The 10877-nt window shown below is 44.7% G+C and overlaps 4 protein-coding genes across 18 annotated transcripts in view; all 4 read left to right on the top strand.

Annotated features, from left to right (window-relative positions):
* LOC124068394 (protocadherin gamma-C5-like) overlaps positions 1-10877 on the top strand; it is a 211186-nt gene that overhangs the window by 122822 nt on the left and 77487 nt on the right. The window contains exon 2 of one of the 15 annotated variants that reach the window (XM_046406652.1): positions 3017-3066. The exons of the other annotated variants lie outside the window; for them this stretch is intronic. Within the exon in view, the coding sequence (XP_046262608.1) occupies positions 3017-3031 (15 nt within the window). The 3' untranslated portion in view covers positions 3032-3066. Of the gene's footprint in view, positions 1-3016; positions 3067-10877 lie in introns of those variants that run through there. 15 annotated transcript variants of the gene reach the window in all.
* On the top strand, positions 321-3031 carry LOC124068404 (protocadherin gamma-A10-like). Its single transcript, XM_046406659.1, has one exon. It carries the CDS (start codon positions 539-541, stop codon positions 3029-3031), a length of 2493 nt encoding a protein of 830 aa, XP_046262615.1. The 5' UTR covers positions 321-538.
* Positions 4033-6691, top strand: LOC124068415 (protocadherin gamma-A2-like). Its single transcript, XM_046406670.1, has one exon. The coding sequence runs from the start codon at positions 4247-4249 to the stop codon at positions 6674-6676; it is 2430 nt and encodes an 809-aa protein (XP_046262626.1). The 5' UTR covers positions 4033-4246; the 3' UTR covers positions 6677-6691.
* Positions 7401-9857, top strand: LOC124068418 (protocadherin beta-16-like). Its single transcript, XM_046406674.1, has one exon. It carries the CDS (start codon positions 7416-7418, stop codon positions 9840-9842), a length of 2427 nt encoding a protein of 808 aa, XP_046262630.1. The 5' UTR covers positions 7401-7415; the 3' UTR covers positions 9843-9857.

The following is a 10877-nucleotide window of genomic DNA, read 5'->3' as shown; positions in this document are numbered from 1 at the left end:
TCTAATGCTGCTCGCTTCAGGACCGCAGACAGCGACATTCAAATACTTCGTACTTTACAGCCACAAACTGCCTTTTGGAAGTCATTCGAGATTTATTTCCTGTTTAAACATCGGATGGGATGTCACGGTTGCCTATGTACTGCTGTTTTCTGTTGTTTCAATTGTCCAGCTGACTCTGTAGTTCAACATAGCGCAAATGACAAAGTCTGTCATTTTAAACAACTCTGCACTGGTTGGAGATGTTCACAGTTGGGCAATGAATGCATGACTTCTAAATCTCAGTGTAATGAATACAAGGTTTGGACTCTAAGTGACGCTGTTGGTCAGCAAAACGATTTCAGTGTTCACAGGCAGCCTACCACCCTCTCTCACTGCCGTACTTTTGCACGACAGCGGAGATACTGTCCTTCTGGGGAGACAGGGAGTGAAGTGCGTTTTTTTGCGCATTTGTCTTTGGAATATACCAGGAGCACGTTGTTATCTAAGAGCAGTCCCGTATATTTAAGCTGGACTACAAAGTCGTGTTTATTTTCTTCGTATGAGGACGCAGCATTCATCTATTGTTTCCGACATGGCAACCCGAGGCCATCCCTTCCCTGGAAGTGTAAGATGGCGATTTTCTTCTACGTTACGATGCCAAGTAGGGTTTGTCATTTTGCTTATATTTATGGTTGAAAGAGTAGCCGGTCAGATTCGTTATTCCATTCCAGAGGAGATGAAAAAAGGCTCCGTCATTGGCAATGTAGCACAAGATCTCGGTCTGGATCTGAAACGGCTCCGCTCTGGCCGTGCCCGTATCGTGAGTGGGGAAAACATCCAGTACACGGAGCTACAGACAGACAAAGGGATTCTCGTCGTGGATGAGAGAATAGACCGAGAGCAGCTTTGTGGGGACGTGACACCGTGCAGCCTTAGCTTTGAAATCATTTTGGAAAATCCAATCGAACTTCATCGAGTCACAGTCGAAATTTTAGATATAAACGATAATACCCCTTTCTTTCCAAATAAAGACATTCAGTTTGAGTTAAGCGAATCTGCTACAATTGGAGCAAAATTTCCTGTTGAAAGCGCAGTTGACCCTGACGTCGGAGTGAACGCGTTACAAAATTACATCCTGGCTCCGAATCATTATTTTGTTCTCAAACAACATTCAAATCCAGACGGCAGTAAATACGCTGAGCTGGTGCTGCAGAAGCCATTAGACAGAGAGGAACACCCCAGTGTCTTTCTAAAAGTAATAGCTGTTGACGGCGGAAACCCACAGAGATCTGGTACGGTGGATATAAAGGTGACAGTTTTAGATGCAAACGATAATGCCCCAGTATTCAATCAGTCCGTTTACAGGGCCGTCGTCGTTGAAAATGCGCCTAAAGGGACTTACATTACAACAGTGAACGCTACTGACACGGACATTGGCAGTAACGGGGAAATAATATTCAGCTTTGCGAAAATCAAAGGCAATAAGGTAGATATGTTTAGTATCGATGAAAACACGGGTGTCATTTCAGTTACTGGACTTATAGACTTTGAAAAAGAGAAAAAATATGAACTTAGGTTAGAGGCGAGGGATCGAGGAGGTTTGACGGGGACCAGTAAAGTTATAATTGATGTCAGTGACGTCAATGACAATGCTCCAGTGATTAATATCATGTCATTTTCTAATACTGTATCGGAAGATGCCCCTCTTGGCACAACAATAGCTGTTATCAATGTGAAAGACGCCGATTCAGAGAAAAACGGACAGATAAAGTGTAGCACAGACAAAATGCTTCCGTTTAAAATCCAGTCGTCATTAACCAACTACTATAATTTGGTAGCTGATGAGCATTTTGATCGAGAGACGACCTCTGAATACGACATTACCGTAATCGCGACCGACTCAGGGTCTCCTCCTCTTTCTAGCTCCGTCACATTGCAGCTTAGAATTTCTGACGTAAACGATAACGTTCCATTGTTTGACAAGAACTCATATTCTGCTTACGTCATGGAGAACAATTCACCTGGAATGTCCATCACCTCTGTCAGTGCGAGAGACTCTGACTGGAACCAAAACGCAAGAATCTCCTACTTCCTGGAGGACGCGCAAATCGGTGGCAATCCAGTGTCTAACTGTGTGTCCATAAACTCTGAAACTGGAGTTTTACATGCAGTGCGTTCATTTGATTATGAGCAAATCAAAGAACTTCAGCTTGTAGTCAGAGCGCAGGATGGAGGCTCCCCTCCTCTCAGCAGTAACGTGACAGTGAAAATCCTGATCCAGGACCAGAACGACAACCCTCCTCAGGTCCTGTACCCAGTCCAGACCGGCGGCTCTATGGTGGCCGAGATGGTGCCTCGTTCAGCAGATGTGGGCTACCTGGTGACTAAAGTGGTGGCTGTTGATGTGGACTCTGGGCAGAATGCGTGGCTGTCGTATAAACTGCAGAAAGCCACAGACAGGGCGCTGTTTGAAGTGGGCTTACAGAATGGAGAAATAAGAACTATCCGCCAAGTGACTGATAAAGATGCTGTGAAACAAAGACTGAGTGTTATAGTGGAGGACAACGGGCAGCCCTCTCGTTCAGCTACAGTCATTGTTAACGTGGCGGTGGCGGACAGCTTCCCTGAAGTGCTGTCGGAGTTCACTGACTTTGCACACGACAAGGAGTACAATGACAAGCTGACTTTTTACTTAGTGTTGGCTTTGGCTGTGGTTTCCTTCCTGTTCATCACGTGTTTGGTGGTTATTATATCAGTGAAAATCTACAGATGGAGACAGTCTCGCATCCTGTATGAGTCCAAGCTCCCTGTGATTCCATATTATCCACCACGTTACTCAGACACTTTGGGGACAGGGACTCTGCAACACGTGTACAATTACGAGGTGTGCAGGACGACTGACTCCAGAAAGAGTGACTGTAAGTTCGGCAGAGCTGGTAGTCAGAACGTGCTGATAATGGAGCCCAGTTCTACAGGGACGATGCAGCGGGTACAGAGTGACAAGAGCATCCTGGACGAACCAGACTCTCCTCTGGAGGTGAGACTGCTGTAACGTTTGTTTCTGCACACCATTACCAGTGGGATTTCTCAAATTTAAATCACCTAGTTTTTCGGTAGAAATGATAGGGAAAGGACAGACGATCATCTTCATATTATCTTCAACTGTCTACTCTTGCATTGTGGGCCATTTTTATCTCCATCCGTTCATGGCACCCATCTCTACGTCTCTATGTTTCACTCGTTCTCTCTTTTGACTGACTTACTGAGTTCCGTTGTTTGATTTTGAGCATTCATTTCAGTGTTGATTTCATGTTAGTTAACTTGTTCCAGATGCAAATGCACAATCCTGTCATATTTTTTGACTTTCTCGCTGTGCGTAATGCTGAAAGGCTCTGCTGGTGGTTTCTGTACTTCTTGCCAGTACACATCAGCCTCTCTTGTTTTTTGCCGCTGGTTTTGAACACTCATTGTCGAGTTTTCAGTAGAATACGTAACATTGTTAAAATATTTGTTATGATATTATGCTTTCATATTTCTTTGAGCATCAGCCACAGAAAGTTCACCAGTTTTAAATCTGTGTGCGGTGATGTCGGTCATTAATGACAATTTGTCTATTTCAGAACATCTGACAGCGACCATAATTTTACCCTTCTTTTACCTTTACTCACAGCTCACTTTGTAGAGGGTCGCCTATTTGTGCATTGTTCATTTTTCTTTTCAATTCAGTCCGAGTATTATTAATCGCTATTGTGCTTCCATGCTTATGATCAGATACTGATGCAATATGTAAATGCAGCATTCCATAATTAACGCGAATTAAAACACGGCTGCAAAAACATGCAGCCATAGCTTTAAAGTTAATCCGAATAGGATTGAGGACATGCTCACTCTACCAGTATATTCGTTATCACTTTCGTTCATGCTCAGATTTTTGACTGTCTGTCCTCTGATGAGAGATTTTCTGGAGCATTTCTGCAGTTATGCCATGTGAACTCTTAGGGCCGCTGTTGACCAGAGTGTTGACGGCTGACATGATGGTTGCAGCAGCACCTCCCATGTAACATCGACATAATAAAGAAAGAGCACGACGAGAAAGCACAGACATTCGAGTCATCCAGGTTATCGAAAGAAAGGAAGACGCTGACTTTTGAGATCTCCTTTTTCATTCTGTGGATTGATGAATCGCTAAATTAGCGTTCGATGCTGGAACAAATATCATATTTTTAGGATAAACTCTGAATCACACGGAAATATTTCGGATAGAACAATGGCAAGGCAAGTACTGCTCTTTATCTGCCTTCTCTCCGTCGGCTCTGTAATCGGGCAGGTCAGCTACACAATCCCGGAGGAAATGGCCAAAGGATCTTTAGTCGGAAACATAGCACAAGATTTAGGTTTAGAAACAAAACGTTTGACTTCTGGTAAAGCGCGAATCTACACCCGAGACAGCGACGAGTACATCGAGCTGAACAGAGAAAGAGGCCTCCTCCTCGTTAAAGAGAGGATCGACAGAGAGGCGCTGTGCAGACAGACGACGCCGTGTGCTTTGCATTTTCAGATCATTTTAGAGAATCCTATGGAGTTTTACACTGTTACCGTACAGATCACAGATATTAACGATAATGCACCGACATTTGAAAAAAGTGAAATGAAATTCAAAATAAGTGAGTCGGCGGCGAGCGGGGCAAAATTTGTGCTGAAAAGAGCTGTGGATCTTGATGTTGGAATCAACGATCTTAAAAGGTACGAATTAAAACCAACAGATAATTTCGCTTTGAAACTGCACAGTAACGCCGACGGGAATAAAAACGTGGAGATGGTGCTGCAGAAGCCTTTGGACAGAGAGAAGGAAGAGCAGATATCTCTTGTGTTGACGGCTGTAGATGGAGGAGAGCCGCAGATGTCAGGAACAATGCTGATTGTCATCACTGTTTTAGACGCTAATGATAATGCCCCCGTTTTCACACAGCCAACATACAAGGCTACAGTCACTGAGAATTCACCGAAAGGAACAGTAGTTGCCACCGTGACAGCCTCAGATGCTGATCAGGGCTCGAACGGTAAGATAACGTATTCAATTACGAATACTTTAGATGATGTCAGTAAAGTATTTGAGGTAAACGAGGAAACTGGCGAAATTACTTTAATTGGAAACATTGACTTTGAAGAGTCACGAAACTATCAAATAAATTTACTTGCCAGTGATGAGGGAGGACTCACAGATTCTTGCAAATTAATTGTCGATGTGCAAGATACGAATGATAACAAGCCTGAAATTGACATCATGTCGAAGTCAGCTGTTATATCAGAGGATGCCAAACAAAATACTGTTGTTACTATGATAAATATTGAGGACAGGGATTCGGGGGAAAACGGAAACGTGAAATGCTTTATCGACGAAAATATACCTTTCACTCTAAAAGCTTCTACTAATAATTTTTATAGTTTAGTGACAGACAGTGAGTTAGACAGAGAGAGAGCGTCAGAGTATAACATCAGTGTGAGCTGCTCTGATGAGGGAGTGCCCTCCCTCTCCAGCAGCGTCACTCTCACCTTACAGATCTCTGATGTGAATGACAACGCGCCTGTCTTTGAGAGGAGCTCATATGAGGCCTACATTGTAGAAAACAACACACCAGGCCTCTCCATATTCACAGTGAGAGCCAGAGACGCTGACTGGAACCAGAATGCCCGCGTTTCCTACATCCTGGAGGACTCCTCTGTTAACGGAGTGCCAGTCTCCTCATATGTGTCCGTTAGTGCTGATAGTGGAGTCATCCATGCAGTGCGCTCTTTTGACTACGAGCACATCAAAGATTTCCACTTCCGGGTCAGAGCTCAGGATGGAGGCTCCCCTCCTCTCAGCAGCAACGTGACAGTGAAAATCCTGATCCAGGACCAGAACGACAATCCCCCTCAGGTCCTGTACCCAGTCCAGACCGGTGGCTCTATGGTGGCCGAAATGGTGCCTCGTTCAGCAGATGTGGGCTACCTGGTGACTAAAGTGGTGGCTGTTGATGTGGACTCTGGGCAGAATGCGTGGCTGTCGTATAAACTGCAGAAAGCCACAGACAGGGCGCTGTTTGAAGTGGGCTTACAGAATGGAGAAATAAGAACTATCCGCCAAGTGACTGATAAAGATGCTGTGAAACAAAGACTGAGTGTTATAGTGGAGGACAACGGGCAGCCCTCTCGTTCAGCTACAGTCATTGTTAACGTGGCGGTGGCGGACAGCTTCCCTGAAGTGCTGTCGGAGTTCACTGACTTTGCACACGACAAGGAGTACAATGACAAGCTGACTTTTTACTTAGTGTTGGCTTTGGCTGTGGTTTCCTTCCTGTTCATCACGTGTTTGGTGGTTATTATATCAGTGAAAATCTACAGATGGAGACAGTCTCGCATCCTGTATGAGTCCAAGCTCCCTGTGATTCCATATTATCCCCCACGTTACTCAGACACTTTGGGGACAGGGACTCTGCAACACGTGTACAATTACGAGGTGTGCAGGACGACTGACTCCAGAAAGAGTGACTGTAAGTTCGGCAGAGCTGGTAGTCAGAACGTGCTGATAATGGAGCCCAGTTCTACAGGGACGATGCAGCGGATACAGAGTGACAAGAGCATCCTGGACGAGCCAGACTCTCCTCTAGAGGTTAGTCTTCCGTTGCAAAACTGTCATTTCACAAGTATCCTTTAAGCTATGAAAACAACACGTAACGTCATTAATCCTGATAGCTGATTTTCCTGTGTTGTAATGTGCTTCAGGACCATGGACAGCGCTATAGGGACTCATGAGGTTTTACTTGGAGTGATCACATGGTTCCTTCTGCATTCTTTAAGTTGTACGCACTTTTTCCCGTGTCTGTGTGAGATTGTGTGTTTTACTGTTGTAGTTCAGCATTTTTTGAGGGGTGGGGTGTTAGGGGTATACTGCCTGTAGCAAGCGGTGGAGTGTTGCTGATACAGTGTCATCTTACGATGACAGATTCATTTTGTTTTTGTTTGTTAACTGTTTGTGATTAGATAATTAAGTTCAATCGAACTGTGCAGTCCTCAGGACCATGCTACATTCAAACATTATTTCCAGCACTTTGAATATTCCCCTTTTATCCTTTCAGTGCTTTGACTCCTTATTGTGCCCGCCTTGTGCAGTTTCGTGTTCTGTACTCTTAGGGACGCTGTTGGCCAGTGTCTTGTAGTCTGACTGCAGATTTCAGTGGAACCTCCCAGATCATTTATTTTTCTTTGAAGCGAGGTCGACACAATGCTCATTCCGAGTTACCGAGGGCGCTACACACGGACGCAGGAGTTGGAAATATTCTATCGACCCTTGTGTTGAGGCTCATCGTTTTTACTCCTTCAGTGTGTGGAATACGACTCTCATTTGCGGATTATTTCTCACTCGCTGCAGTCGCACAGAACCGCTGAATGAAACAATGAGACGGCAAGTGCTATTGTTTTTCTCGATGCTCTCTCTCTGTTCCGTGTTTGGGCAGGTCAGCTACTCTGTTCCAGAGGAAATGTCGAAAGGCTCGTTGATCGGAAACATAGCACAAGATCTAGGATTAGATTTAAAACGCATGAAAGCAGGGAAAGCTCGCTTACACGGTGGCAGCAGCGCTGAATACATCGAGTTGAATAAAGAAAAGGGACTCCTTCTCATCAGAGAGAGAATAGACAGAGAGACGTTATGCAAACAGACGACTCCTTGTGCTTTACATTTTCAAATAATTTTGGAAAACCCCATCGAGTTCTATCGCGTTACCGTAGAAATAACAGATATCAACGACAACGCACCGACGTTCAAAATGAACAACATGTTATTTGAAATCGGTGAATCTACTGTGAGGGGGTCCAGATTCGTATTAGAGAAAGCGTTAGACTATGACGTCGGTATAAACGGACTCGAGAGCTATACCCTTCACCCAACAGATAATTTCGTTTTGAAAGTCAGTGACAACGCGGGTGGAGAAAAGGAGGTGGAGATGGTCTTGGAGAAACCTCTCGATCGTGAGAAAGAAGAGCAGTTGACTCTGACACTAACAGCCGTCGACGGAGGTGAGCCTCAGCTGTCAGGGACGGTGCAAATCCACATTACTGTACTGGATGCGAATGATAATGCGCCAGTCTTCACGCAGTCGACATATAAAGCTAATTTAATAGAAAACTCCCAAAAAGGAACTTCGTTAATGACTGTGACAGCTACTGATAAAGATGAAGGCACAAATGGTTTAGTAACGTACTCCCTGTGGAGTAACACTGAGGGGATTTTGGATTTATTTGAAATACACGGAGGAAGTGGAGAGGTGCGTTTGATTGGGAAGATAGATTACGAAACATCGAAACATTATCAATTAAATGTTAAAGCAAGAGATCAAGGTGGGCTCACGGATTCATGTAAAATACTATTTGACATTATTGATGTGAATGACAATCCTCCAGTGATAGATCTGATGTCAACTACACAATCTATCCCGGAAGATTCCGCGTTTCAAACAGTTGTTGCTGTAATGAATGTGCACGATGCTGACTCCGATATGAACGGAGTGGTTAGATGTTTTTTGAGTGACCGTGTGCCTTTCATTATTGAAAATACATCGAATGGTTTCTACAGCATTCTAACAAGCGATGACCTGGACAGAGAGAGAGCATCAGAGTATAACATCAGTGTGAGCTGCTCTGATGAGGGAGTGCCCTCCCTCTCCAGCAGCGTCACTCTCACCTCACAGATCTCTGATGTGAATGACAACGCGCCTGTCTTTGAGAGGAGCTCATATGAGGCCTACATTGTAGAAAACAACACACCAGGCCTCTCCATATTCACAGTGAGAGCCAGAGACGCTGACTGGAACCAGAATGCCCGCGTTTCTTACATCCTGGAGGACTCCTCTGTTAACGGAGTGCCAGTCTCCTCATATGTGTCCGTTAGTGCTGATAGTGGAGTCATCCATGCAGTGCGCTCTTTTGACTACGAGCACATCAAAGATTTCCACTTCCGCGTCAGAGCTCAGGATGGAGGCTCCCCTCCTCTCAGCAGCAACGTGACAGTGAAAATCCTGATCCAGGACCAGAACGACAACCCCCCTCAGGTCCTGTACCCAGTCCAGACCGGTGGCTCTATGGTGGCCGAGATGGTGCCTCGTTCAGCAGATGTGGGCTACCTGGTGACTAAAGTGGTGGCTGTTGATGTGGACTCTGGGCAGAATGCGTGGCTGTCGTATAAACTGCAGAAAGCCACAGACAGGGCGCTGTTTGAAGTGGGCTTACAGAATGGAGAAATAAGAACTATCCGCCAAGTGACTGATAAAGATGCTGTGAAACAAAGACTGAGTGTTATAGTGGAGGACAACGGGCAGCCCTCTCGTTCAGCTACAGTCATTGTTAACGTGGCGGTGGCGGACAGCTTCCCTGAAGTGCTGTCGGAGTTCACTGACTTTGCACACGACAAGGAGTACAATGACAAGCTGACTTTTTACTTAGTGTTGGCTTTGGCTGTGGTTTCCTTCCTGTTCATCACGTGTTTGGTGGTTATTATATCAGTGAAAATCTACAGATGGAGACAGTCTCGCATCCTGTATGAGTCCAAGCTCCCTGTGATTCCATATTATCCACCACGTTACTCAGACACTTTGGGGACAGGGACTCTGCAACACGTGTACAATTACGAGGTGTGCAGGACGACTGACTCCAGAAAGAGTGACTGTAAGTTCGGCAGAGCTGGTAGTCAGAACGTGCTGATAATGGAGCCCAGTTCTACAGGGACGATGCAGCGGATACAGAGTGACAAGAGCATCCTGGACGAGCCAGACTCTCCTCTAGAGGTTAGGCAGTTTCCTTTGGTTATGTCAAAGCTTCATGTTTAAATACATCATATAGACAAAAGTAATGGGCCACTTGGCCATACACCAACGGGGACTTTAATGGCATGACATTCTAAATACACATACAGCTTTGCACCTCTCACAGCTTCCATTCTTCTGGGAAGACTTTGTGGTGTGTTTCTGTGGGAATTTTGTCCCATTCACGCAGTCGGGCATTTGTAAGGTCTGGCACTGATGTTGAGGCCTCGATGACATGTTCGGTGGAGTTGAGGTCAGAGTTTTGTGTGGGCCAGTCAAGTTCTTCCACACCAACCTCATCCAACCATGTCTCTATGGACTTTGCTTTGTGCACTGGGGCACAGTCATGTTGGAATAGAAAAGGTTCTTCCTCAAACTGTTGCCACAAATTTGGAAGCATAGTATTGTCCAAAATATCTATGTATGTTCAACTCCTGAAAAACAGCCCCATACTTCACCTGATTTCAATAATAACGAGGCCTGGCCGAAAACCTTTGTCTATATAGTGTATGTGTTTGCTCGCTGACCACTCAATTTCAGCACCTCGGACAGAGGCAGTTGGCTCTCCACATTTTCTCTCTATTATTTCGCATGAAAACATAATAATGTGCTTTTCTTTGAGGTTATTCTCAAATTGATCCCATTTTTATTTTAAGTGCTACTTATGTCACTTCTTTTCCTGAATTAATGACGTCCCTTTCCTTAATTAATTCTAATTTTTATTTTCCCAGTACTGCATTTACTATACAATCCGTAAAGGATTTAAACTGGTCTTGTGTTTCCTTTCCTTGTAATATCTGTCTGTGAACTCTGTGGGCCGCTGTTGGTCAACGTGTTGCAGACGTAGACATGATCGTGAGCAGATCCTCCCACGTCATGTTGTTATTTCAGAGAAAGAAAAAAGGCAGAAAGCGCTGCTCACGGACAGATAACCTATTCGATGGATGCGCTGAGCTGGTAGACTGTTCTTCAATATTTGTGAGCAGCACTGTTATCTCTTTTGTTAATTTTCCCGTCACATGGATATATTTTGTTTGTGAAACCAATTTTATCACTTTT

Source organism: Scatophagus argus, chromosome 12 (assembly GCF_020382885.2).
Source record: "Scatophagus argus isolate fScaArg1 chromosome 12, fScaArg1.pri, whole genome shotgun sequence".
NCBI classification, from domain to species: domain Eukaryota; kingdom Metazoa; phylum Chordata; class Actinopteri; family Scatophagidae; genus Scatophagus; species Scatophagus argus.
Note: the sequence above shows the minus strand (reverse complement) of the source record. Positions and strands in the feature narration are given on the sequence as shown.